A 26324-nucleotide genomic window follows, 5' to 3' on the forward strand; every position below is an offset into this window, starting at 1 on the left:
TCAGTTCAGTTCAGTCGCTCAGTCGTGTCCAGCTCTTTGCGACCCCATAAATCGCAGCACGCCAGGCCTCCCTGTCCATCACCAACTCCCGGAGTTCACTCAGACTCACGTCCATCGAGTCAGTGATGCCATCCAGCCATCTCATCCTCTGTCGTCCCCTTCTCCTCCTGCCCCCAATCCCTCCCAGCATCAGAGTCTTTTCCAATGAGTCAACTCTTCTCATGAGGTGGCCAAAGTACTGGAGTTCAGCTTTAGCATCAGTCCTTCCAAAGAACACCCAGGGCTGATGTCCTTCAGAATGGACTGGTTGGATCTCCTTGCAGTCCAAGGGACTCTCAAAAGTCTTCTCCAACACCACAGTTCAAAAGCATCAATTCTTCGGCACTCAGCCTTCTTCACAGTCCACCTCTCACATCCATACATGACCACAGGAAAAACCATAGCCTTGACTAGGTGGACCTTTGTTGGCAAAGTAATGTCTCTGCTTTTGAATATGCTATCTAGGTTGGTTATAACTTTCCTTCCAAGGAGTAAGCGTCTTTTAATTTCATGGCTGCAGGAAACAACAAAGCATTGATCTGCCTTCCCAGTTCTTCAAGTGCATTCACAATATGAAGTTAAGTCAGTACCCTTATCTCACAGGTAACTGTTTCCTGTAATGATGAACCATAGAGAAGACAACTTTGAGTCTCCAACTTGAGTGTCACCCTGAGTGTCTACTGCCCTCGTGTCTACCCTTGTGATACAACAAGCAGTGGGATTCGGTAGAAAAAGCAAGATCTTTCCAGATTAAGAAAACCTAGTTTAGTCCTTCCTATGTCCCTAAATAACTAAATATCCTAAATTGTGTAGCCTTTCTGAACCTCCTAGCTCATCTGCGTTCTGTATAATAATACTTTACAGTGTTACTTTACAAATTCAATTAGGTAACATACACAAAGCCTTTAGGACATAGTATTGAGTTTATGTAATGGTACCTGCTGTTTTGCCAATTTGTATTCAATGAAAGAAGAACAAAAGACTTTCTGAAAGAGATTCTATCTTATTCAAGGCAGGGTCCAATTCTCTACAAAGACACACATTCTTCTGTTTGCAAGTCTGGTCCAAGATGGCCTGTTCTCTGGGATCTGTGTGACCTGTATGACCAATGGCATCACCCAGTTCTGTTTTCCAACTCTGCATAAGTCCTCTTTTCCTTATTCCTGTCTTTCTCAAAAGCTGGCAAATACTCATTGAGATTCTCAGTATGCCAACTTCTGTGCCAGATTTCACTAGAACTGCTCTCTTAATTCGGAGAATGTAATGGCACCCCACTCCAGTACTCTTGCCTGGAAAATCCTATGGATGGAGGGGCCTGGTGGGCTGCAGTCCATGGAGTCGCTGAGGGTCGGACATGACTGAGTGACTTCACTTTCACTTCTCACTTTCATGCATTGGAGAAGAAAATGGCACCCCACTCCAGTGTTCTTGCCTGGAGAATCCCAGGGACAGGGGAGCCTGGTGGGCTGCCGTCTATGGGGTTGCACAGAGTCAGACACGACTGAAGTGACTTAGCAGCAGCAGCAGCTCTCTTAATTACTGAATTTCTAGATAATGAGTACAAGGTTGTATCTTCGCTACCTTCCGCAACCTTCTTCCAAACCCAAGCTCACTTACAAGTTGCTCTTCCCTACTTCCTGAGTGCTCACCAACTCTCCTAGCACTTTGGCTCCCTCAGAAGCATCCACCCCACCACCTTGTGTTCCCTTGCAGGAATCTTATAGCCAAAACACGAGCCTTCGCACCCTTATCAGAATCATCCTTGTTTCAAGGGGCGTGTCTCAGAAGAGAAGGAAACCAGCTAATTCATACTAAGAGGCAAATTGCTGTTAGCTCTATGTGTGGGTGAGATATTAATATTTTAATAGAGGAAACTAGGAAATGGGGGGGATGAGATACTATTTGAAAACATTTCCCTCCTAGAGGAACGACTTGTTTATCCATATCAGGGTAATGTGAATGTTCCAAATTTGGAGAGAAGATGGAAAATCCATATATTTCACATATTTGCTCTCCAAAGACTGGGTTTCCCTTCAGCACCCTGATCTCCTCTAGGTTTTTCCAACAACAGCAACATGCTAGACAGGGAGAAAAATGTGGAGACTCCATAAGGTTGTTTCAGGCTCTCATCCCTAAGGTGACATAGCATCTCATTGGTTTGTATTGGGGTCCCCAAGGCCACTTTATTGGGGTCCCCAAGAGCTTCCCTGGTGACTCAGATGGTAAAGAATCCACCAGCAAAGTGGGAGACCTGGGTTCAGTCCCTGGGTTGGGAAGATCCCCTGGAGAAGGGAAGGGCTACCCACTCCAGTATTCTGGCCTGGAGAATTCCATGGACTGTATAGTCCATGGGGTCACAAAGAGTTGGAAATGACTGAGTGACTTTAACTTTCACTTAGGAGGACTCAGAAATCAGAAAAGGTGTTATAGTCATAGTTACAATTTATAACAGTGAAAGAGTACAGATTAATATCAACAAAAGTCACAGAGACCAAGTCTGCTTTGACAGTGCTTTATTCTCTCAGCAAAGATGTGTGACAAAACGTATATGAATTGGTGCCAACCAGAGAAGCTCATCTGAGCCTCAGTGTCCAGGGATTTTATGGGGGTGGGGGGAGCAGTCACAAAGGCATAGAGCACCTACCCAGCTAGCCTCAGTTAGTCTCCAGTCGCTCCAGAGGTCAAACTGATATGACAAGGTCCAGACCACCAAGTGAACAAAAATAGGCAATCCCCATGAGTCACACTGTTAGCATAAACTGTTTGCATTACCTATGATGCCAGTGATGCAAAGACACTCTGATTAGGCAGAATATTCTAAAGAGGTAATCGCCCAGAAGTCAGTCAAAGACTAGTCCTTTCTTTGGAATTTGAAGAGTTGGAGCACCCTCAGTCCTCTGAGTTAATCCTTTATTGCACATCATAATAAGCACTGGAAAGAAGCCCACTTTCAATGTGCCTATTTTGTGATCCATGTGCTGTAAAAATATTCTCTTAGAGACACTGAGCATGTGGTGTCTTCTAAGCTTTACATGTAAATAGAATGTGAAAACAAACACATTTGGAAGAATAAAATTTGAAACACTGGCCATTTTTTTTTGTATATATTTACTTAAAATGGCTTGAGAGTTGCTGTTTGGTAAGCAGGCCTCTAGCATAAAACTGTAAAGGGGAGGAAATTCACTGGTACTTTATTAGTGCTATAAAGTACTTAAATGTTTCCTCAATTGAAGAAAACATTGTATAAAAAGGGAAGCATAGGTTTAGAATAAATGATTTTCTTCTTTGAATTTGGAAAGCACCAATCTGGCCTATAGTTTTGAATCCTGTTATTACTTAGCTCAGTATAGAGACAACCTTGACAAAGAAAGTTGAAATTCTAGTCACTAAGTGTATAGAAAATTTAGACCTTTAGAATTCCTCTCCTCACACTTCTCTATCAAATCAATCATCAATCAGCCAGTTAGTGAATATACATACAAATGTATATTTTAAAAAGGTACATTCCAAGGCTCAAAAGTCCCAAGTCCCCACAGCATCAGAGTTGAGAACATACTCTCTGAACTCAGTGTTCATCCCAAGATGAAATCCTTGCTCCTACCCTTACTGGCTATATAACTTTAGGCAACTTATTATTAAAGTTATTTCTGGTACATTCAAGCCTCAATTTCTCTGGCTGTACTTGGGTTTTCCTGGTGGCTCAGACAGTAGAGAATCTGCCTGCCAATGCAGAAGACATGGGCTTGATCCCTGGGTCTGGAAGATCTCCTGGAGAAGGAAATGGCTATCCATTCCAGTCTTTTTTTTTTTTTTGCCCACTCGTCTTCTTACATGGAGAAGTCCATGGACAGAGGAGCTTGGGGGACTACAGTAAACAGGGTGACAAAGAGTCAGACATGATTAAGCAACTAACACTTTCACTCTTCACTCTCAAAATGGGGAAAATACCTACTTTGAAGGTTTAATTTTAGTAATTAAAGAAGATAACAGGTAAAATGCCTATAGTGTCTCAGTTCAGTTCAGTTCAGTCACTCAGTCATGTCCAACTCTTTGCGACCCCATGAATCACAGCATACCAGGCCTCCCTGTCCATTACCAACTCCCGGAGTTCACCCAAACCCATGTCGATCAAGTCAGTGATACCATCCAGCCATCTCATCCTCTGTCATCCCCTTCTCCTCCTGCCCCCAATCTTTCCCAGCATCAGAGTCTTTTCAAATGAGTCAGCTCTTCGCATCATGTGGCCAAAGTATTGGAGTTTCAGCTTCAACATCATTCCTTCCAATGAACACCCAAGACTGGTCTCCTTCAGGGTGGACTGGTTGGATCTCCCTGAATTCCAAGGGACTCTCAAGAGTCTTCTCCAACACCACAGTTCAAAAGCATCAATTCTTTGGTGCTCAGCTTTCTTTATAGTCCAACTCTCACATCCACACATGACCACTGGGAAAACCATAGCCTTGACTAGACAGACCTTTGTTGGCAAAGTAATGTCTCTGCTTTTGAATATGCTGTGTAGGTTGGTCATAACTTTCCTTCCAAGAGTATGTGTCTTTTAATTTCATGGCTGCAATCGCCATCTTCAGTGATTTTGGAGCCCAAAAAAATAAAGTCTGACGCTGTTTCCACTGTTTCCCCATCTATTTCCTAGGAAATGATGGGACCGGACGCCATGATCTTAGTTTTCTGAAAGTTGAGTTTTAAGCCAACTTTTTCACTCTCCTCTTTCACTTTCATCAAGAGGCTCTTTAGTTCTTCTTTGCTTTCTGCCATAAGGGTCGTGTCCTCTACATATCTGAGGTTATTGATATTTCTCCCAGCAATCTTGATTCCAGCTTGTGCTTCTTCCAGCCCAGTGTTTCTCATGATGTACTCTGCATAGAAGTTAAATAAGCAGGGTGACAATATACAGCCTTGACATACTCCTTTTCCTATTTGGAACCAGTCTGTTGTTCCATGTCCAGTTCTAACTGTTGCTTCCTGACCTGCATACAGATTTCTCAAGAGGCAGGTCAGGTGGTCTGGTATTTCCATCTCTTCCAGAATTTTCCACAGTTTATTGTGATGCACACAGTCAAAGGCTTTGGCATAGTCAATAAAGCAGAAATAGATGTTTTTCTGGAACTCTCTTGCTTTGTCCATGATCCAGCGGATGTTGGCAATTTGATCTCTGGTTCCTCTGCCTTTTCTAAAGCCAGCTGGAACATCTAGAAGTTCATGGTTCATGTATTGCTGAAGCCTGGCTTGGAGAATTTTGAGCATTACTTTACTAGCATGTGAGATGAGTGCAATTGTGCGGTAGTTTGAGAATTCTTTGGCATTGCCTTTCTTTGCGATTGGAATGAAAACTGACATTTTCCAGTCCTGTGGCCACTGCTGAGTTTCCAAATTTGCTGGCATATTGAGTGCAGCACTCTCACAGCATCATTTTTCAGGATTTGAAATAGCTCAACTGGAAATCCATCACCTCCACTAGCTTTGTTCGTAGTGATGCTTCCTAAGGCCCACTTGACTTCACATTCCAGGATGTCTGGCTCTAGGTGAGTGATCACACCATCATGATTACCTTGGTCATGAAGTTCTTTTTTGTACAGTTCTTCTGTGTATTCTTGCCGTCTCTTCTTAATATCTTCTGCTTCTGTTATGTCCCTAGTATCTAGAATGTAGTTAATTGCCAATGGATATTGATCAGGTTGACCTATTATTTATAATCATTAAATCACCATACAAATACTTGGTTTAGATGCAACTCAGCTTTGTCGTTGAGACCATAAACCCTAGCACCAACTTCCTGTGTTTGAATCTTAGCTTTCTCATCACTAGTTTGGGGACAACATTTAACTGTGTCAATTCTTCATCCACAAAGGCGTAGAAATTATGGTGAAGACACAATGACTGCAAAATATTTGGAAAAGTACCTGACATATAAACCAATGTATGTGCATGCTCAGTTGTGTCCAACTCTTTGTGACCCTACGGATTGTAGCTAACCTGCCAGGCTCCTCTGTCAATGGGATTTTCCCAGCAAGAGTACTGGAGTGGGCTGTCATTTCTTCCTCTAGGGGATCTTTCCAACTCAGGGATCAAACCCATATCTCCTGTGTCTCCTGCATTACAGGAATATTCTTTACTGCTGAGCCACTTGGGAAGCCCTGACATATAGTTCAGTTCAGTTCAGTCGCTCAGTCGTGTCTGACTCTTTGCAACCCCATGAACTGCGGAACGCCAGGCCTCCCTGTCCATCACCGACTCCTGGAGTTCACTCAAACTCATGTCCATCGAGTCGGTTTTGCCATCCAGCCATCTCATCCTCTGCCGTCCCCTTCTCCTCCTGCCCCCAATCCCTCCCAGCACCAGAGTCTTTTCCAATGAGTCATCTCTTCACATGAGGTGGCCAAAGTACTGGAGTTTCAGCTTTAGCATCATTCCTTCCATAGAACACCCAGGACCGATCTCCTTTAGAATGGACTGGTTGGATCTCCTTGCAGTCCAAGGGACTCTCAAGAGTCTTCTCCAACACCACAGTTCAAAAGCATCAATTCTTCAGCACTCAGTCTTCTTCACAGTCCAACTCTCACATCCATACATGACCACAGGAAAACCATAGCCTTGACTAGACGGACCTTTGTTGTGCTCTATAAATGTCAGCTATTATGATAGACTGCATTTTTAAAAGTCCCATTCTGTCAATAGATAGGCCTTAGACTAGTCACTTAATTTCCCTGAACTTCAGTTTTCTGATCTGTAAAATTGATTATATTAGCCTTGAACTGAAATGATCAGAATATTTTTAAGCTTTAAGAAGTATCACCATCATGGCTTCTACATATCACTCATATTAATTGTGAGTGAAGCAATTAATCTTAGAAATACATCATAAAACCTTGGAATTATACAGTTTTCACAAAAATTATTTCATTTTAAGCATGAAATAACATTAATTCCTTCATCTAACATTTTTTAAACAACTTTCACGTGTTAAGAATTGTGCTAGCCACTAAAAAAATGAAGTTTAGCACTTTTATCGAGAAAGAGATATAAAAAGATTAATATATGAAAAATGCAATGATAGAGATTGCCTAGAATAATAAGTATTCAAAGTAGACATATTCTCTGGACTTAAAGAATGATAGAATACAAGATGTAATTCCCCTTATTTTCTCTTTCTATCTCCATCAAGACATGTTCAATAAATGTTGAATAAATATATGCTGTATAAATCATCTTATTTTGGAAAACTACATCATAGTCTTCATTCTGTGACCTAGATTTTTGGTTTAACTATACAAATTATTGGTTATCTGTATGAACCTACACAAATCAATATACTGCCTGGAGGTCAGTTTCCTAAATAATAATAGCTTGATTCATCTGTTCTGTTTATTTTGTGGGGTTGTTGAGAATTTCAAATGAACTAGTTTGAAGTTGCTATGAAAATCCTCAAGTAAAATGCAAAGGTATTATATGATGTTATCCTTTAAAAAAAAAAAGCACAGGGTAGTACTTCAGAAAATACTGAGAGTATTATGTGAAATTTTGCAAATGAGAGAAATCTTATGAGTTGAAGAATGACATGGCCAACCTCCTGGACCCAAAGGAATGGCTAGTTCCAATGTCTATCAGGAAAGCAAGTGCTAACAAGAACACATATTTTTTGAGCAAGCTGCAGAGGTCTGTTTTTCTGAGGGTCTCTTCAAATCTGCTATTGAATTTCATTCTATGACTACAGCCTTCTTGACTCTGGTCAATGGAAGTGCCCAATATCAGTATCTTTATCTAGAAATCACATGTTAATTTTGCTCACAGCACTCCCTTTCTACAAAATATAATCAAGTAAATAGACAAGAGATAGGCAGACACTGAGAGACCAAATCTGATACTGAAATATTGAGCTTCTAACTCAATGTATTAATAGTTGATCTTAACACCGGGTTTAACAAAAAACACTCCAAACATACCAGTTCCCTGAATCAGGTCTTTTGTGGCTGATTCAAGTTGCTTTTTTCTTTTCTTCTTTTTTTTTAAAGAACTTGAGGCAGAGCCATGACTACAATTTACTCCAGGGTACCAAAGTATTATTTTAGAGAAAAATAGCTATGGGAGAAGGAAAAGTGTTCAGCTGGAGAATAAATGGCTGTTGAGATTGGACAAATAGGAAATAAGGAAGTGGGCAGAGTGATTACGCAAGTAAACAGGAATATAAGCAAAGGTGGAATTGAAGATGTGGCTTGTGTTTTCCTCCACAGACTGAAGCTGCTCTGATGTATGACGCTGTGTACATGGTGGCCATTGCCTCCCACCGGGCTTCCCAGCTGACCGTCAGCTCCCTACAGTGCCACCGACACAAGCCGTGGCGCCTTGGGCCCAGATTTATGAATCTGATCAAAGAGGCAAGTGACACTTGTTTACAGTTCGGCTCTTCCTTTGGCTTACTGCTTCTGGACTTGTCCACATGGTGAAGTCTTCCCATTTGGCTCTGTTGGCATGATGTCATTTGGTGAGGTCCTTCCCATTTGGCTCTGTTGGCGTGATGTCTGTGAGAGAGGAGATGCCATCATGAACCTATCTGCTGGGAATTCACTGGTAAAAAATTGTGTAGAAGAACTACCAGGAACTTTCCAGTGTGATGATGAGAAGTTTTCAAAAGCTACCAGATTATAACATGCACTTTCCTTTATTGCAACTCAGGCCCCAGCTGCTTCTGGCCCTCCACAAGTGTTCATAATAACTCACAGGTGCTTATTCTATGGCCTGTTGAGTCATGAGATAGGTCAGTCCATCACTGAAGAGAATTAGAGATAGTTTCCCCATTCTCAGCCTCTAGTCCCAGTGGTTTCCCTAAGTCGTGGGTTCTATAGGACTGAACAGAGGGAGCTCTTTGTTCTAATGATACACTGATTATTTCACCAATTGTCAGCAAACTGAAAAATCTGGTACCTTTCGAAACCTACACCATGTACTGAAGGATTTTCAAGAGCACAGGGTTGAGAGAGGAGGTGAGTTCTCAATATTACCTTACCCTGGGCACCCTTCCCTTTTCTCAAAGACAATTTAATTTCTCTTCACTAGATCCTGTTCTAAGATCTTGAGATGCCTTCTAGATATGTATTCTTGGATTATCTCTGACCCCAACACATACCTCGGAGTGTGTCTGGATTTGAAAAGATGAAATAAGGTATCTGGGGGCAGGCGAGTCTGACTGAGGATACATATGCTGTGATGCTGTTCTAATGCTTTATGGGATCAGAGATTTACCTCTCAAGTGAAGAGTATCTTTATTCCTTTCTGCACTGGAGAAGGTTGGGGTGAGACAAAGTCTTAACAGAGAAGAATGGCAGGGAGCACAGTATAAGAAAAGAATGCCCAGTCAAGAGGAAGGGTGATATCTAAAGAAAGATATCTACTTTGGGCTTTATCTCTGCTGATCTCTTGAGCACCTACAGGCTCTTCTACCTACTTCTTCTTTGAAGTCTGACTCTAATCTGTCAGGGTCAGGATGAGAGAGACAGGAGGTATGAAGGTTAACAGACTACCCAGGCTCCAAACCAAGGTTATTTACAAGGCTGAGACTGAAGTGTGGCAAGCAACAAAGTGCCTTGGACACACGATCTAAGGAGGCACTCACTCTCAAATTTGAATCTTGCACATGCAGGAGACTGAGAAGGAATGTTTCCTTAAATTTTGTGCCCTGGGCACCTCTCTTACCTCACTCTATTCCTGGCAAGGTTATTTGGGTTTAAATTCCAGCTCCACTAACATGTATGAGCAATATAACCTGGGTAAGTTACTTAGACTCCCTGTGTCTCAGTTTTCTCATCTGTAAAATGGGAATAACACCTTCTATCTCACATAAGTATTGTGAGGATAACGAGTAAAGTTAATTCTTAGGAAGAACAGGACAGGGACATAATAAGAATCTGAAATATGAGCTATTCTCTTACCGTTGGAAAGGACTGCTCACAACAGCCCTCATTCGGCTTTACTGAGGATGATGCCAGGAATTTAAAACTGGCAACAGCAACAAAGAAATCACAATTGGGCATGAAATGAAATACACTTTCTGACAGTCACACAAATCTGACATACTGTGCCTAATAGGAAAACATCACACAGCCTCTCCTTTCCCCATAGAGATCGTGGTTATGTCCTGAATCGCCATTCAGACCACCTTGATCTTTAACAACAAAACAGCTTGTTTCCTTTTATCTCATTCCAGCACAAGAAGAGGCATGAGACCACATTACAGTTTGGGATCAAACACTCTGGAGCACCCCAAGCACCTTTTTTCTTGTATTTGAGTTGCATACAAAGGTGAAATTACTAAGTCATATTTAGATATGTATAAAGAAATAATGAGCTCGAAGAGGAGGGACCACATTGAAAGCAAAACAGCATTTTACATTCATTTACTCCAAAGAATAAATTCCCTATTCTCAGGCTCCACAGCTGGGGTACAAGAAGAGATGCATTAGAAAGCTTAAGTTCATGTTTTCTTTTGTCTCCTGAGTCACGATGTCTTCTGCTGCCTTTGGCAGGGTTTAGGCACCTGCAGTAAAGATGGGAAATCAGATAAAGAGTGATGCCCTGGCCTGTTGAAAGACTTGCACTGAGGGGACTTTAAAAGAAACTAAAGCATGCAAAAGTGAGAACATGCAGAAGTTTCTTTCAGTGAATACCTAATACAACAAGACTGCAGCCATCAGATTTGATCTGTTGTTGTTGTTTAGTCTCTCTGTTTTTGTTGTTGTTGTTTAGACTCCTTGCGACCCCATGGCCTGTAGCCTGCCAGACTCCTCTGCCCATGGGATTTCCTAGGCAAGAATACTGGAGTGGGTTGCCATTTCCTTCTACAGGAGATCTTCCCAATCTAGGGATCGAACCTGTATCTCCTGAATTGGCAGGTGGATTCTTTACCACTGAGCCACCAGGGAAGCCCATCAGGTTTGATTAGGAAACATAATCCTAATCCTTGGTCCTTTCTTTGAGTAACTGTTACTTTCTAAGATATTTCCAAACCTGTAATCAGAAATAATGTAAAGAAGCAAGTCAGCAGATTGCATGTATGGGAGAAGATCAAATTCGTCACAGGAGGTAAATTTCTCGAGCAGGAGGTACTTGCAATGTGCACTAACCCCTGACAATCCACACATCGTTTAGAATCAGGAAGGCTTTCAGACAGGTCTCTCAAGCTAACTACCTTTCAGTGTTTCAGGCTGACCAGAAAGAGAGAAAGAATTAAAGAATATTTTAAACATGATAAGGTATGTTATAGTGTTATCTCTTTGGGTTTTTGCTAAATGAGTAAAATGATGAGATTATATCATATTAGGATTATATCATATGAGGAGATTATAATCTCCACTCAACAACCGGAACTCCATTATACAAGTAATATTAACTTAGGTAACGCTAGTGGTAAAGAACCCACCTGCCAATGCAGGAGACAGAAGACATGCGGGTTCCTGGAGAATCCCCATGGACACAGGAGCCTGGCGGGCTACAGTCCATAGGGTCGCAAAGAGTCAGACATGACTGAAATGACTTAGCACGCAACTTAGTACAGGAGATATCTCTCTGAAATTATAAAATGTGGTTTCTACTGTCTACCAATATAAATTCTATCAGTATACAGTGGAGGAATGGCAGACTTCATCCACGTTCATTAGAATCCTCACTGTTGAGCAGGATATGCAGGGTCCATAGTGATCCCTTCAGGACCTCCTATGCCACGTCTCTCATCTCCTGCTTCCATCCCAACACTCATTGAACTCATTGTGACTCCCTGAACTTGCTGTATGCTCCTCCCAAATTCTCTTGCCTCTGATTGAAGTGCCTCCTCTGGGTCATCCTTTATGATCCAGTTCAAGCACTACCTCCTGACTATGGCCCCAACTCACAAATTCAGGCCCCTGTCCTTCATTACAGCTGTTGTTAGACCATCATAGTGGGTTGTATGTCTGTCTCCAAGCTGTGCTTTTCTGGTCTCAATTCCCTAGTACTTGCACACATTGAATGTAAAATGAGCACCCAATAAATAGTAGATGAGTGGGTAAGTGAACAAATGAACATCAAAATACCTGAAGAACACACACAATCTATGAACAAGAATTACAGTCATTCAACCCTGCATGAATATCATATCCAGACACAATTCAATAAGACAGAAATGAGAGCTGGGACTAGACTCATCTACTGAGGTCATAGATTCTAGTGGAAGAGTGAGTCAGGGGTCTTAGGAAGAGACCAGGACATCACTTTGCTGACAAAGGTCCATATAGTCAAACCTATGGTTTTGACATTAGGCATCTACATATGTGAGAGTTAGACTATAAAGGAGGGTGTTGTTCATTCCCTCAATTGTGTCCGGTTCTTTGTGACCCCATGGACTGCAGCACAACAGTCTTCTCCATCCTTCACCATCTCCTGGAACTTGCTCAAACTCGTGTTCATTGAGTCAGTGATGCCATCCAACCATCTCATCCTCTGTCGTCCCCTTCTCCTCCCACCTTCAATCTTTCCCAGCAACAGGGTCTCTTCTAATGAGTCAGCTCTTCACATCGGGTGGCCAAAGTATTGGAGCTTTAGCTTTAGCCTCAGTCCTTCCAATGAATATTCAGGACTGATTTCCTTTAGGATTGACTGATTTGATCTCCTTGCAGTCCAAGAGACTCTTAAGAGTCTTCCCCAATACCACAGCTCAAAAGCATCAGTCCTTCAGCACTCAGCTTTCTTCATAGTCCAACTCTCACATCCATACATGACTACTGGAAAAACCATAGCTTTGACTAGATGGACCTTTGCTGGCAAAGTAATGTCTTTGCTTTTTAATATGCTATCTAGATTGGTCATAGCTTTTCTTCCATGGAGCAAGCGTCTTTTAATTTCATGGCTGCACTCACCATCTGCAGTGATTTTGGAGCCCAAGAAAATAGTCTCTCACTGTTTCCATTGTTTCCCCATCATCTACCAGATGCCATAATCTTCATCTTTTGACTGCTGACTTTTAAGTTTTAACATCAAAACCACTCTCCTCTTTCACTTTCATCAAGAGGCTCTTTTTAGTTCCTTTTCACTTTCTATTGTAAGGGTGGTATCATCTGAATATTTGAGATTATTGATATTTCTCCCAGCAATCTTGATTCCAGCTTGTGTTTCATGCAGCCTGGCATTTTGAATGATGTACTCTGCATATAAGTTCAATAAGCAGGATGACAATATATAACTCTTTTCCCACTTTGGAACCAGTTCGTTGTTCCATGTCCAATTCTAACTGTTGATTCTTAACCTGCATACAGATTTCTCATAAGGCAGGTAGGTGTTCTGGTATTCCTGTCTCTTGAAGAATTTTCCACAGTTTGCTGTGATCCACACAGTCAAAGACTTTAGCGTAGTCAGTGAAGCAGAAGTAGATGTTTTTTTGGAATTCTCTTGCTTCTTCTATAATCCAACACATGTTGGCAATTTGATCTCTGGTTCCTCTGCCTTTTCTAAATCCAGCTTGAACATCTGGAAGTTCTTGGTTGATGTATTGTTGAAGTCTAGTTTGGAGAATTTTGAGCATTACTTTGCTAGCATGTGAAATGAGTACAATATTGCATAGGAACCTGAAATGTTAGGTCCATGAATCAAGGCAAATTGAAAGTGGTCAAACAGGAGATGGCAAGAGTGATCATTGACATTTTAGGGATCAGTGAACTAAAATGGACAGGAAGGGGAAAATTTAATTCCTATAACTACTACTGTGGGTAAGAATCCCTTAAAAGAAATGGAGTAGCCTTCATAGTCAGCAAAAAAGTCCAAAATGCAGTACTTGGGTGCAGTCTCAAAAATGACAGAATGATCTCTGTACATTTCCAAGGTGAGCCATTCAATATCATGGTAATCCAAGTCTATGCCCCAACCACTAATGCTGAAGAAGCTGAAGTTGTGCAGTTCTATGCAGACCTACATGACCTTCTAGAACAAACACCAAAAAAAAAGATGTCCTTTTCTTCACAGGAGGCAGGAATTCAAAAGTAGGAAGTCAAGAGATAAGTAACAGGCAAATTTGGGCTTGGAGTACAACATGAAGCAGGGCAAAGGCTAACAGAGTTTTGCCAAAAGAATGCACTGGTCATAACAAACATGGACATCACCTGAAGGTCAATATCGAAATAAGATTGATTATATTCTTTGCAGCTGAAGATGGAGAAGGTCTATACAGTCAGCAAAAACAAGACTGAGTGCTGACTGTAGTTCAGATCATGAACTCCTTATTGCAAAGAAGACTGAGTGCCAAAGAAATGATGCTTTCGAACTGTGGTGCTGAAGAAGACTCTTGAGAGTCCCGTGGTCTGCAGGGAGATCAAACCAGTCAACCCTAAAGGAAGTCAGTCCTGAATATTCATCGGAAGGAGTGATCTGAAGCTCCAATACTTTGGCCACCTGATGCAAAGAACTGACTCATTGGAAAAGACCCTGATGCTGGGAAAGATGGAGGGCAGGGGGAGAAGGGGATGACAGAGGATGAGATGGTTGGATGGCAGCACTGACTCAATGGACATGAGTTTGAGCAAACACGGAGAGATAGTGAAGGACAGGGAAGCCTGGTGTGCTGCAGTTTATGGGGTCACAAAGTGTTGGACACAACTGAGCTACTAAAAAACAAAATATCATGAACTGGGAATGTAGACCCTGAGATTTAATGTGTTTGTTTTCTGTGTAAACTTACCCCCTTAACCTCTTTTTTCTCAATTGCTTCTTCTACAAATTGAGGATAAAAATATCCACTTTATATGTCTGTAAAGATTGCATTTAATATATCGACAGCAGAGCAAAATATCTGCCCTACAGTGGTTGCTCAAAAAGGGTGTGAGTGAAAGTCACTCACTTGTGTCTGACTCTTTGTGATCCCATGGACTATACAGTCCATGGAATTCTCCAGGCCAGAATACTGGAGTGGGTAGCCCTACCCTTCTCCAGGGGATCTTCCCAAACCAGGGATCATACCCAGGTCTTCCGCACTGCAGGCAGATTAAATTGAAGACCCTTGTTAAAAATGTATATCATATAAAGTGGTTGTCAGAAAGAAATGAGGCAACACATATAAAACCTTAAGTATATTGCCTAGCATATGTAAGGACCTCAGTCTTGCTTTTGATATTTGGCATCATCATTGTTATTACTGAGTCAAGATGAAGTAGCAGTGCTTGTAAAAAGGAAGACAGGACCTGGCACAGGAAAATCAGGAGTTCAGTGAAGACTGGCATGCAGACACAAGAGGCCAAATGCAGTGATGCCAGGGAATGAGGGAGCTTTCAGCCATCAAACACGCGTGATTGTTCCAGAGAGACCCAAAGACATTATTAGGTAACAATCAGGAGTGCTGAGCTCACAGATAAGCCTGGAAAATCACATCTCAGATCAGTCTAGGAAATTATAGCTCAAAGTGGGAGGTGAGGAAACTGAAACTCTCCTGCCTGTGACAAGAGCTACTCTGGACCCAGAATAAGTGCTAGCTGGCCATGGGGAAATCAGTGGGAAGATCTATAGAGGTGTATGCATGTCAAAACATCTGGAAGATGAGAGTCTATAGTCACAGGTGCTGGAAAGGGCAGTAAACTGTGCATAGAGCAAAGTGAATCAGATTTTAGGTTAAATCAGTGGTTCTTAGCTATTTTCTGTGGTATGGGCCCTATATCAAAACTGATTTAAATCATAGATCATTATTCCCACAGAAGACATACAAATATGCTTACAATCTCAAGGACCTCATATGCATGCTGGGCTGTTTGAAACTCATGTTATACAATGAATTACCATCTCACGCCAATCAGAATGGCCATTATTAAAAAGTCTACAAATAACAAATGCTTGAGGGGGTGTGGAGAAAAGGAAACCTCCTACACAGTTGGTACAAATGTAAATTGGTGCAGTTCAATTTAGTTCAGTTCAGTGGCTCTGTCGTGTCCAACTCTTTGTGACCCCATGGACTGCAGCACACCAGGCCTCCCTGTCAATCACCAACTCCTGGAGTTTACTCAAACTCACGTCCACTGAGTTGGTGATGACTTCCAACCATCTCATCTTCTGTCATCCCCTTCTCCTCCCACCTTCAATCTTTCCCAGCATCAGTCTTTTCAAATGAATCAGTTCTTCCCATCAGGTGGCCAAAGGATTGGAGTTTCAGCCTCAGCATCAGTCTTTCCAGTGAATATTCAGGATGATTTCCTTTAGGTTGGATTGGTTGGATCTCCTTGCAGTCCAAGGGACTCTCAAGAGTCTTTTCCAACACCACAGTTCAAAAGCATCAATTCTTCAGCACTCAGCTTTCTTCACAGTCCAACTCTCACATCCATACATGACTACTGGAAAAACTACAGCTTTGATAGATGGACCTTTATGTTCATAGCAGCACTGTTTATGATAGCCTAGACTTGAGAACAGCCTAAATGTCCATCAACAGCTGAATGGATAAAGAAAATGTGGCATACATATACATACATACGTGTGTGTGTGTGTGTGCATGCATGTGTGCCAAGTTGTTTCAGTAGTGGCCGACTCTTTGTGACCCTATGGACTATAGCCCTGCCAGGCACCTATGTCCATGGAATTCCCAGAGTGGGTTGCCTTCCCCTGCTTCAGGGAATCTTCCCAACCAGGGATCAAACATTTCTTATGTCTCCTGCATTATCAGGTGGGTTCTTTACCATTAACACCAGCTGGGAAGCCCTGTGGAATGTTGTTGTTGTTTTTCAGTCACTAGTGTGTGTCTGGCTCTTTTATGACACTCTTCTGTGTCTGACTCTTTAGAGGAGCCTGGTGGGCTATAGTCCATGGGATTTCACAGACAAGAATACTGGAATGGGATGCCATTTCCTTCTGCAGGGGATCTTCCTGACACAGGGATCAAACCTGCATCTCCTGCTTGGCAGACAGGTCCTTTACCACTGAGCCAACTGGGAAGCACATACAATGAAATATTATTAAACCATAAGAAATGAAATAATGCCATTTGCAGCCATTTGGTTGGATCTAGAGATTACCATTCTAAGTGAAGTCAGAAAGAGAAAGACAAACACTGTATGATAGCACTTATATGTGAAATCTAAAATAAGAGACAAATAAACGTATCTGTGAAACAGACTGACAGATATAGAGAACAGAGTTGTGGTTACCAAGGGGAGGAGGGAAGGATAGGGAGGTTAGGATTTGCATATGCGAATTATTATATATGGGGTGGATTAGCAGCAAAGTCCTACTTTATAGCACAGGGAACTATGTTCAGTATCCTACGGTAAACCATGATAGAAAAGAATATGAAAAGGAGTGTATAACTGAGTAACTTTGCTGTACAGCAGAAATGAACACAACATTGTAAGTCAACTATACTTCAGCAAAAAAGAAAAAAAGGGTGTCTTAACTGGATATTTAAGGTAGGATTTGGTTGAAAGCATGTTTCAACATGTTGAACAGCAAAAATATAAATGAAACATGAATTCTGTTAGGCTCAGATGGAGTGATCCCATGTAGAAATGGTGAAATATGAGTTTACATAAATATGGAGAGACAACTGGTGGAAATTGCCTGCTGAGAAATTCAAAATTGATCAAAAGTTACTGTTCTTGAGATAAAATAGTATTTTAGATAGTTTTTATTGGTAGCCTCCTATAGCTTTCATTGAAACAGATAAACCCACGGTAATTGTGGGTTTATAAAGATATCTTGGTTTGGAAGTAATCATCACTCATAAAGAACTAAAAGGGGAAAAAAATGTTCAAGAGAAACAAATATTTCTTGAGTATAGCCCAATTTCTCTCCAAAATTTAGACCAAAATGAATTTAGGTATAAATTCATTCAGTTGCTTCACTATTGGAAAAATCCACTTGGATGTTCTGCTGCCACCCACATATCAACAAACTCCCAAATAGAATTTATCATTTGATCTATTAAATTTAGTATTGCTATAACAGGTCCAATGTTGGTGAGTTATGATATAACCAGTATATTAAACAAACACAACCAGTGGGACAACAAAATCAATTTATTTTGTTCCTACTGCTCATTTAAAATTGTTTAGTGAAAATTGGACAGAGACTATGTTTTTTTGTTTGTTTGTTTACTAAGATAATGGAAGTCCTAGAGTTTTAATTTCAACATAGTAATTAGAATATCTAGTTTAAAACATTAAGCCAATGCACAACTTGATTTTACATCAAATTTCTCCTCTCCCTGAGCTCTGCTGGAAGACTCTGGGGAAATGGAGGAATGGTTGGCTCTCTTTCTTCTCCTTCCCTTGATGACTTCCTCACCACACTCTTAGCTGTTGGACCTCCTTGCGTGGGCATGCTCAGTCATGTCCAACTCTTTGTGATCCCACAGACTGTAGCCCACCAGGCTGCTCTGTCCATGGAATTTTCCAGGCAAGATTACTGGAGTGGGTTACCACTCCCTTTTCCAAGGGATCTTTCTAACCCAGGGATCGAACCTGGGTGTCCTGCATTGCAGGCGGATTCTTTACCATGTAAGCCACCAGGGAAGCTCAAAAGAGCCTCTAACTGGGTCCCATATCTTGACTGTCAGCCCTTTTACAGCTGTTTTCCCCGTAGAAGCAAAGTGATGTACACGTATGCATGGTAGGTGTTCTAACCTCTAGAAACACCAACTTGCTTACGGTTTCCTGTGTCTGACATGCTTTTCTCATACAATGAAGACAAATGAGTTGCTCTTTTCTTGACAAAACCGATCTTACAAACCAGTCTTTTGTCATCCTCCTTTCAATCTGAAAAGCACTGCCTCCCATTCTTCATGTGGGCTACCACTCTCTTAGAATTAATTTTCCTAGTCCAACAAGCCTCTCCTGAACATTTATGTGGGGATGGGTCCTCCAATGGATTTCATAGTTCATGTATGTCTCTATGTTAGCACTTCACATGCTTCATTCAGACACTGTAAGATCTTTCCCTTGGACAAGGAGAAAGTCAATTTATCTTTGTATCTTCACATTGCTGTGTAGTAGTGACAGGCATTGAAAAGCTGCTTGTTGAACTGAGCCCAGGAAGTTAAAATCTAGCAAACTGTTATTAAATTTCACTGAGTTGATACTAAATTTTAAACTATATAAATATTTCCTAATTGATCTAGTCCAAAATAAATTTCCTACATAAGAGTGAAACACTATTTCAAGTGCCAAAGTATGTGGGATATCACTGAGAGCTATATAAAATAAGGGCTGCTTTCTGCCACTGTTTTGCTATGAAAATACAATTTATTGATTTATTTTGAAGGAATGAAGATTACAAATTTGAATACATAAACAAGATATTCAAGATAAGCTGTTAAAAATCAAAGAGTAAAAGATAAAATTCTCCACTGAGGCACCTATATGTGCTTTGATATTTATTTGGACTTTTACTTAAAATGTCGGTATTGAGTGGGGTTTTTTTTTTTTTTTTAATGGGATCCTGATGAAAAATTACAGAGTTGGAAAAGAAATCCCTAGAGAAACATAAGCTCTGACATGATTTTCTCCTACTGTGGTTCCAATGAGTAATGCTTCCCATTAGTGCATGCCATTTGAGTTTGATTGCCAGGACAAGCTGTCCCTTGGATTAACTAGATGACATTGGACCTGGCAGCCAACTCAGTCAAATTTCTAAATACTTTTCAGACAAATACCCATCTGTATTTTTCATTCTGCACCTACTGAAAATTACCTACATTCTGACTCCTGGCTTGCACTGTATACGCGAAAACCATTTACTCCAGCATCCTTTCACATTTAGGACATTTGGACCTAAAGGAAGACTGAAGTCTTCAGGTCCCTGCTTCAGTTTTCTGTACAAATGGACAGAAAAATTACATCAGTTCCTAAATGTTCAAAGTTCACAATTTAACCAATTACATGCATTATCTCATTTATCATTAAGGTACTAAGAGACCTGCTCCTGAAACATTCAGTCAGTAACTAAGTGAACCTGCACCTGTCAGAAATGCTGAAAGGGGATGTCAGCATAAAATGAGAGGTTCTGCCAAGTTCTCCTTAGTTTATGTGATTCTAAATAACATTTTTATTTATGAAATAACATTCAAAGACTCATGTCAATTATCGCTTTCCTTCCATTCAGCTACTAATGTCCTGGTCCTGCGATGTTGATTGAAGAATTTGCTTTCTATACCTCAGTCTGTTATGTATATGTATACATGTGTATATGTGTACATGCACACATGTGTTTAATTTATTTAAATAAATGTCATTTTATAGAGATATATGTGCACATGTGTATACATATATGTCTATTATGTGAGGATACGTATGTATATACATATATGGTGGTGGTGGTGGTTTAGTCACTAAGTCGTGTCCAACTCTTGTGACCCCATGGACTGTAGCCTGTCAGGCTCCTCTGTCCATGGGATTCTCCAGGCAAGAATACTGGAGTAGGTTGCCATTTCCTTCTCCAGGGGAATCTTCCTGACCCAGGAATTGAACCTGGGTCTCCTGCATTGCTGGCAGATGATTTACTAACTGAGCTATGAAGGAAGCCCAATATACATATATATTTTGTGTGTGTATATATATTATATAATGTATATATAGTGTGAATATTTTGTGGATATGCCTACATATATTCCTGCACATATAGGTTTCATTTAGGAATTGGCTTTACAATCAAACTTATTTAAGTTTTGGAATATATGTAAGTTATGCATATTTATTATTTATCCAGTTCATTCACTTTCATTGAAATCTAGTATTCCGTCATTCATTCATTCAACCTGAGAAGGCAATGGCACCCCACTCCATTACTCTTGCCTGGAAAATCCCATGGATAGAGGAGCCTGGTGGGCTGCAGTCCATGGGGTCGCTAAGAGTCGGACACGACTGAGTGACTTCACTTTCACTTTTCACTTTCATGCATTGGAGAAGGAAATAGCAACCCACTCCACTGTTCTTGCCTGGAGAATCCCAGGGACAGGGGAGCCTGGTGGGCTGCCGTCTATGGGGTTGCACAGAGTCGGACACGACTGAAGCGACTTAGCAGCAGCAGCAGCAGCATTTATTCAATATCTGCTAGTTGCTAAGTATGTGGCAGCCACTTAGACACCATGATTGCCATAGTAAGCAAAACAAATCCCTTGCTCTCATGCTGTAGTAGGGGAATGAGGCATACTTAAAAGGGGATATTTTACTTCAGATGATGATAAGGTCTATCAGAAAAACAAAGTTCTGAAGAGAGTAGGGTGTCCTGAGGTCCTCAAATAGAGAAATAGGCATTGCTTTGTTACACGGGGTAGTTAGAAAACACTTCACAGATAATGAGAAACCTGAGTTTCTGAAAGGTTCTGAGTTTCTTTCAAAGTCCTGAAAGAAAAGAGGAAGTGGGGCATGTAAATATTAAGAGAGCAAAGGATCCAAGCAAAGGAACAACTCATGCATTAAGGAAAATAAAAAGAATACTGATCAAGAAGATCCCCTGGAGGAGGAAATGACAACCCTCTCCAGTATTCTTGCCTGAAGAATCCCATGGACAGAGGAGTCTGGTGGGCTACAGTCCAAAGGGTTGCAAAGAGTCAGACACGACTAAGCAAGGAAATATACTTCAGAGTATTTTTCCGTTTCCCCATGAATGGATATTTTGACTGCCTCCTTTTCTTTTACACATTCAAAAAATGCTGTGATGAACATCTAAGTAATATGCCATTGTTGTTGTTCAGTCACTCAGTCGTGTCTGGCTCTTATGTGATTTCCATGGACTGTAGCCCACCAGGCTCCTCTGTCCATGGAGTTTTCCAAGCATTGAATTATTGGAGTGTGTGCCATTTCCAGAGGATCTTCCTGGGCCAGGAATCAAACCCGTATCTCCTACATTGGCAAGTAGATTCTTCATGACTGAGCTACTAGGGATCCTAAGGATCCTTATGCACAAATGCAAGATTTGTTCTAGAACAGCACTGTTCAATAGAAATACAATGTGAATCACACAGATTTTCTAGTAGTCACATTAAAAACCAAAACCAAACAGATGCAGTTAATTTTAATAATGCATTTTATTTAACCCAATATATCCAAAATATTATTACTTCAACATGTAATAAATTGACTGTTTTCATAATGTCTTTTAAATTCAGTTTGAATTTTAAGCTTATAGTCCTCAGTTTTTACCAGCCACATTTCAAGTTCTCAATAAGCTTGGTAACTAAATAAATATGTTTTCTTAACACAATATCCCGCCCAATCAGGCTAACTGGAGAAAGCTATGAATCTAACCCATGTGGAATCCAAATTTTTGTCTTTATTGAAAAAGAGCATGTTGATTAACTACAATATGTATATACCCAATACAGACAAAATTTGATTAATATGACCAAAGTAATTTAAGACAGACTGACTTGATTTCCAGATTTAATTGATCACATTATCTAGATAATTAGACAAGCACGTTATTCCCACCCACTTCCCACCCACTGTGTCTCAGATTTGTATTTCTGCCATTTAATTGATTTGCAACCACAGAAACCAATTCACCCCATTTTGAAAAACGTGTCATCACACAAACCAGTGCCAAAGGAAATGAGTTTATGAGTAAAGAAAAGCTAGGTGCATATTCTAAGATGAAGTCTTAGGAAATAAGAAACAGTTTACCTAGAGTTCATGGCAAAGATATAGTTAAAGTCAGCAGATTTAAAGTTGGAAATCAAATATTGGCAAGGAAAGCCATTATATTTTTAAATCATGCAGTGATCCATGCAAGCTGTTATTGCAAGATAATGGGTTATAAACAACACACATAATAGTTAAAATAATTATATATTGAACAGATGAGAATATGATAAATGCATCATTTCAGTTCCTGAAATAGCTGACATACAAAGAAGTTATGTGGTCTAAAGGTTATGTTTATCACTTCTTCCTTTGCTTAATGTTTATTTTCCTCACCATTATTATGTATACTTCAGATTTTGTTTTAAATAGCTTTTCTGAGAACTGGCTTAAAATTGTGCATGACTGGACAGAGATCACATTGCTTAAATGAAGGGTGAATTTCAGATATTTGTCATTGTATCATACTCTAGGGACCTGAGTAAGACAATAAGTGTACAGTTAGTCCATCAAGGCTGTATTTGTACAATGGATATAGAGTGGGCCTCCTTTAATTAAAAACAAATGAGATAATACCACAATGAATAGCGTTTGTTAATTCTTTAATTCAGGAGACAGAATCAGGTGCAGACAAGTTTTTGAAATACATAAAATTCTTTTTCTGTTCTCTTTTCTCTGCACCATCTCCCCAAGGTATCTTTATTTCTTGATCTTACTCTTAGCATTTCATGATAAAGTGTTAGCAAAAGGAAGGTTCTCTAAATAAATGAATGAATGTACTAATTAAGAAGTCAGTAAATGCTTAAAAGGATCATTTCTTTTCATGTACAGTCACAGGCCAATTTCTAAACTAGGTAAGCCCTCAAAATTCAAAGAAAAATCTCCTTAGAGTTGAACTGCTATATAAGAGTTGATTTTGGGGGGCACAAATAAACTGAATCTGACTGCGCCTCCAATCCCCCAACCCAGGGCATCATGACCTTGAGAAGATCACAGGATTTTACTTCTTGGACCTGCAGGCTGGACAGTCACCTTGCCCAGCTCTTTCTAGGATGAGAAGAAAGGGAATTGGAGGATGGAGTGGGGCACAAAGATATGTCTCTCCTCTGCACCGCTTTCTATACGGTGGTACTGGCCTCACAGCCAGTAGGAACAAAATCCTAATTCCCAGGTCCTGCTACCTTCCCTCTGCCTTTCTCCTACTGAAAAATGTGTAACTTCTGGAAGTGCTACTTTATCCAACTTTGCTTCCTTCCTGTGTTTTGGATGTCTATCCAATGCAGGAATTGGACTTCAAAGATGAGTAAACCATTTCTTGCCATCAAGGAATTGACAATTAATTGGAGAAACGATGGTGGACACAATCAGCATAGTATACAATTATGATGTTTCAAGGCATAATAAATAAATAGTTGACAATATACAATAGCTAAGATAATAGTTAACATAATACAAGACCTAATAGTGTATACCAGAGAGGTAGCACAGACCGTAACCATATATATTTTTTAAGACTCACATCTCATAACTCTAAAGTTTCTACCCTTTTGATGTGAACAGCGTTTGAGAATAAATCCCCTAATGACTGCAACCCTTCTGAAATGTGACCAGGCAGCCATTTCAATATGCAGCCTTTGTTTTCAAATACTGCATTGTTAATGGAACCCATTATTCAGGCACTCAAGGCAAAAAGGGAGACTCCTTGCCAAAGGTTAATATTGAAAATGTGCTGGGTGATTCATTTAGTATAATTGATTGATTGTTTTTTTCAGAAATCCCAGACTAGAAATCATGTGCTCAACAATGCATAAAAAATTGATAGTGCGAAACATTGATATTAATCAATAAAATTATGAACAAGGTAGATGAATCAATTAACAAAACCTAGAGAGAGAATTGTCAAACACTAGCCCACTAATAAAAACCCTATTGGAGTTACAAATAAAAAAAAGAGGTGATGTTTTCCAGTTGTGTTCAAGTCTGCTGAATACTGACACAGCTCATCAGTCTATAGCAGCCATAGTTTAAAACAAAGTTTCTGACAATAATATTTAAATTCAGATTTTTTTTTTAATGCAGATAACCAGAAGTCAAAAGTACTATTTTGCTTTGTTAGATTTGTGTGTTTGACTTAGCAAGTCAATTGCTTTATATAACCTTGGAGCAGACTGACTCATTTTAAAAAAGAAAGCTTAATAATGTTCATTGTTTCATATGTATATCAACTCTCCATTGACTGTCATAATGTGTTAAGGTGATGTGTTTGTAACACATGTATGTATTCACACACAAACACACACAACAGTACACTTGAGTCTTAAAAATCAAGAAACAGTTCAGTGTCAACTTAGTCCTATGATGAGCTATGTGACTTTTGAGCAAATTACATCAACATTTTGTCTCTGTGAGTTCAAAATTCTTTAAAGGGTCCTAAAAATAGAAGGGAGGCTGACCAACCACTTCTTCACCCTAACAGTCTCATCAACTCCCAAAGTCTCTTATTCTTTGCCTCATGTCAGACGAACTAGGAACATTGTACAGTGATAGACTCACAACTTATTGGCAGCCCACTGAAATAAAGTCTATATAAACTTGGTGGTCAGATTTACCCCATTTACCCATCCAGTTACAAGAGCTATTAGCGCAGCTTACAGTTTGGAGTACTAGGATATAAAGTTTCTCTTCTCTGATGAAAGTGAAAGTCTCTCAGTAGTGTCCAACTCCTTAAGACCCCATGGACTGTACAGTTCATGGAATTCTAAAGGCCAGAATACTGGAGTAGGTAGCCTTTCCCTTCTCAAGGGGATCTTCCCAACCCAGGTCTTGATATTGTTCTAGCTGGTCTCCCACATTGCAGGCGGATTCTTTACCAGCTGAACCACAAATGAAGCCCAAGAATACTGAAGTGGGGAGCCTGTCCCTTCTCCAGTGGATCTTCCCAGCCGAGGAATTGAACCAGGGTCTCCTGCATTGCAGGCAGATTCTTTACCAACTGAGCTATCAACTGAATAGTTTGATGTACTTTTCTTGTGAGGAATGCAGAGATAACTGTGGTCTTGACCACCAAGGTAGATGAGGACAGCCTTAAATATTTCACAAGTGGACAAAGGCAAGTGATGATATCTTTTATAATTGAAAGTCAATCACATTGGGAGCTCTTTGTCACTCGGATTGTGTTAAATTGAAGTTATCAGAAGCAAAAAAAACAAAAAACAAAAAAGACATGCAATTGGTGACTGGTAAATGGATTCTGATGAGCCAGGGGTCTGTTTAGTGCTCAATGGTAGAGAATCTTCCCAACCCAGAGATCGAACCTGTGTCTCCTACATTGCATGCAGATTCTTTATCTCTGAGCCACCGGAGAAGCCTACTAGATGGAACTTCATCCATCCAGCTAGAACAATATCAAGTCAATGGTCTCAGTCTCTATATACACTGCCTCTCTAAGATTTCAGAATTTGAAGATGCTTAGAAAGAGCCTTAGTCTCCATCTCTTGGCATCCAACTAGCATACACTCCCCGAAACACGTTACTATACTTTTTTCATGTCTATGCTTTTACTGATTTTTGAAATATCTCAAATAATCCTGTGGAATTCAAAGAATCAGCAAAGCTCTTCAGAATCCTCTGCAGTGTAGCTGTGCGTCTGCCCCATGAGAGCCTGAGAAGACACTGATGCCAGTGGCCAAGAGTATTGCTCTG

General features: G+C 40.4%; 1 protein-coding gene across 11 annotated transcripts in view; it reads left to right on the forward strand.

The window, feature by feature from the left end:
- The window catches only part of GRIK1 (glutamate ionotropic receptor kainate type subunit 1), a 467817-nt gene that overhangs the window by 349186 nt on the left and 92307 nt on the right, over nucleotides 1–26324 (forward strand). For all 11 annotated transcript variants that reach the window (XM_061419459.1, XM_061419725.1, XM_061419550.1 and 8 more), the window contains one exon: nucleotides 8286–8429. In XM_061419459.1, the coding sequence (XP_061275443.1) occupies nucleotides 8286–8429 (144 nt within the window). The remainder of the gene's footprint in view (nucleotides 1–8285; nucleotides 8430–26324) is intronic.

Source organism: Bos javanicus, chromosome 1 (assembly GCF_032452875.1).
Source record: "Bos javanicus breed banteng chromosome 1, ARS-OSU_banteng_1.0, whole genome shotgun sequence".
Classification (NCBI taxonomy): Eukaryota; Metazoa; Chordata; class Mammalia; order Artiodactyla; family Bovidae; genus Bos; species Bos javanicus.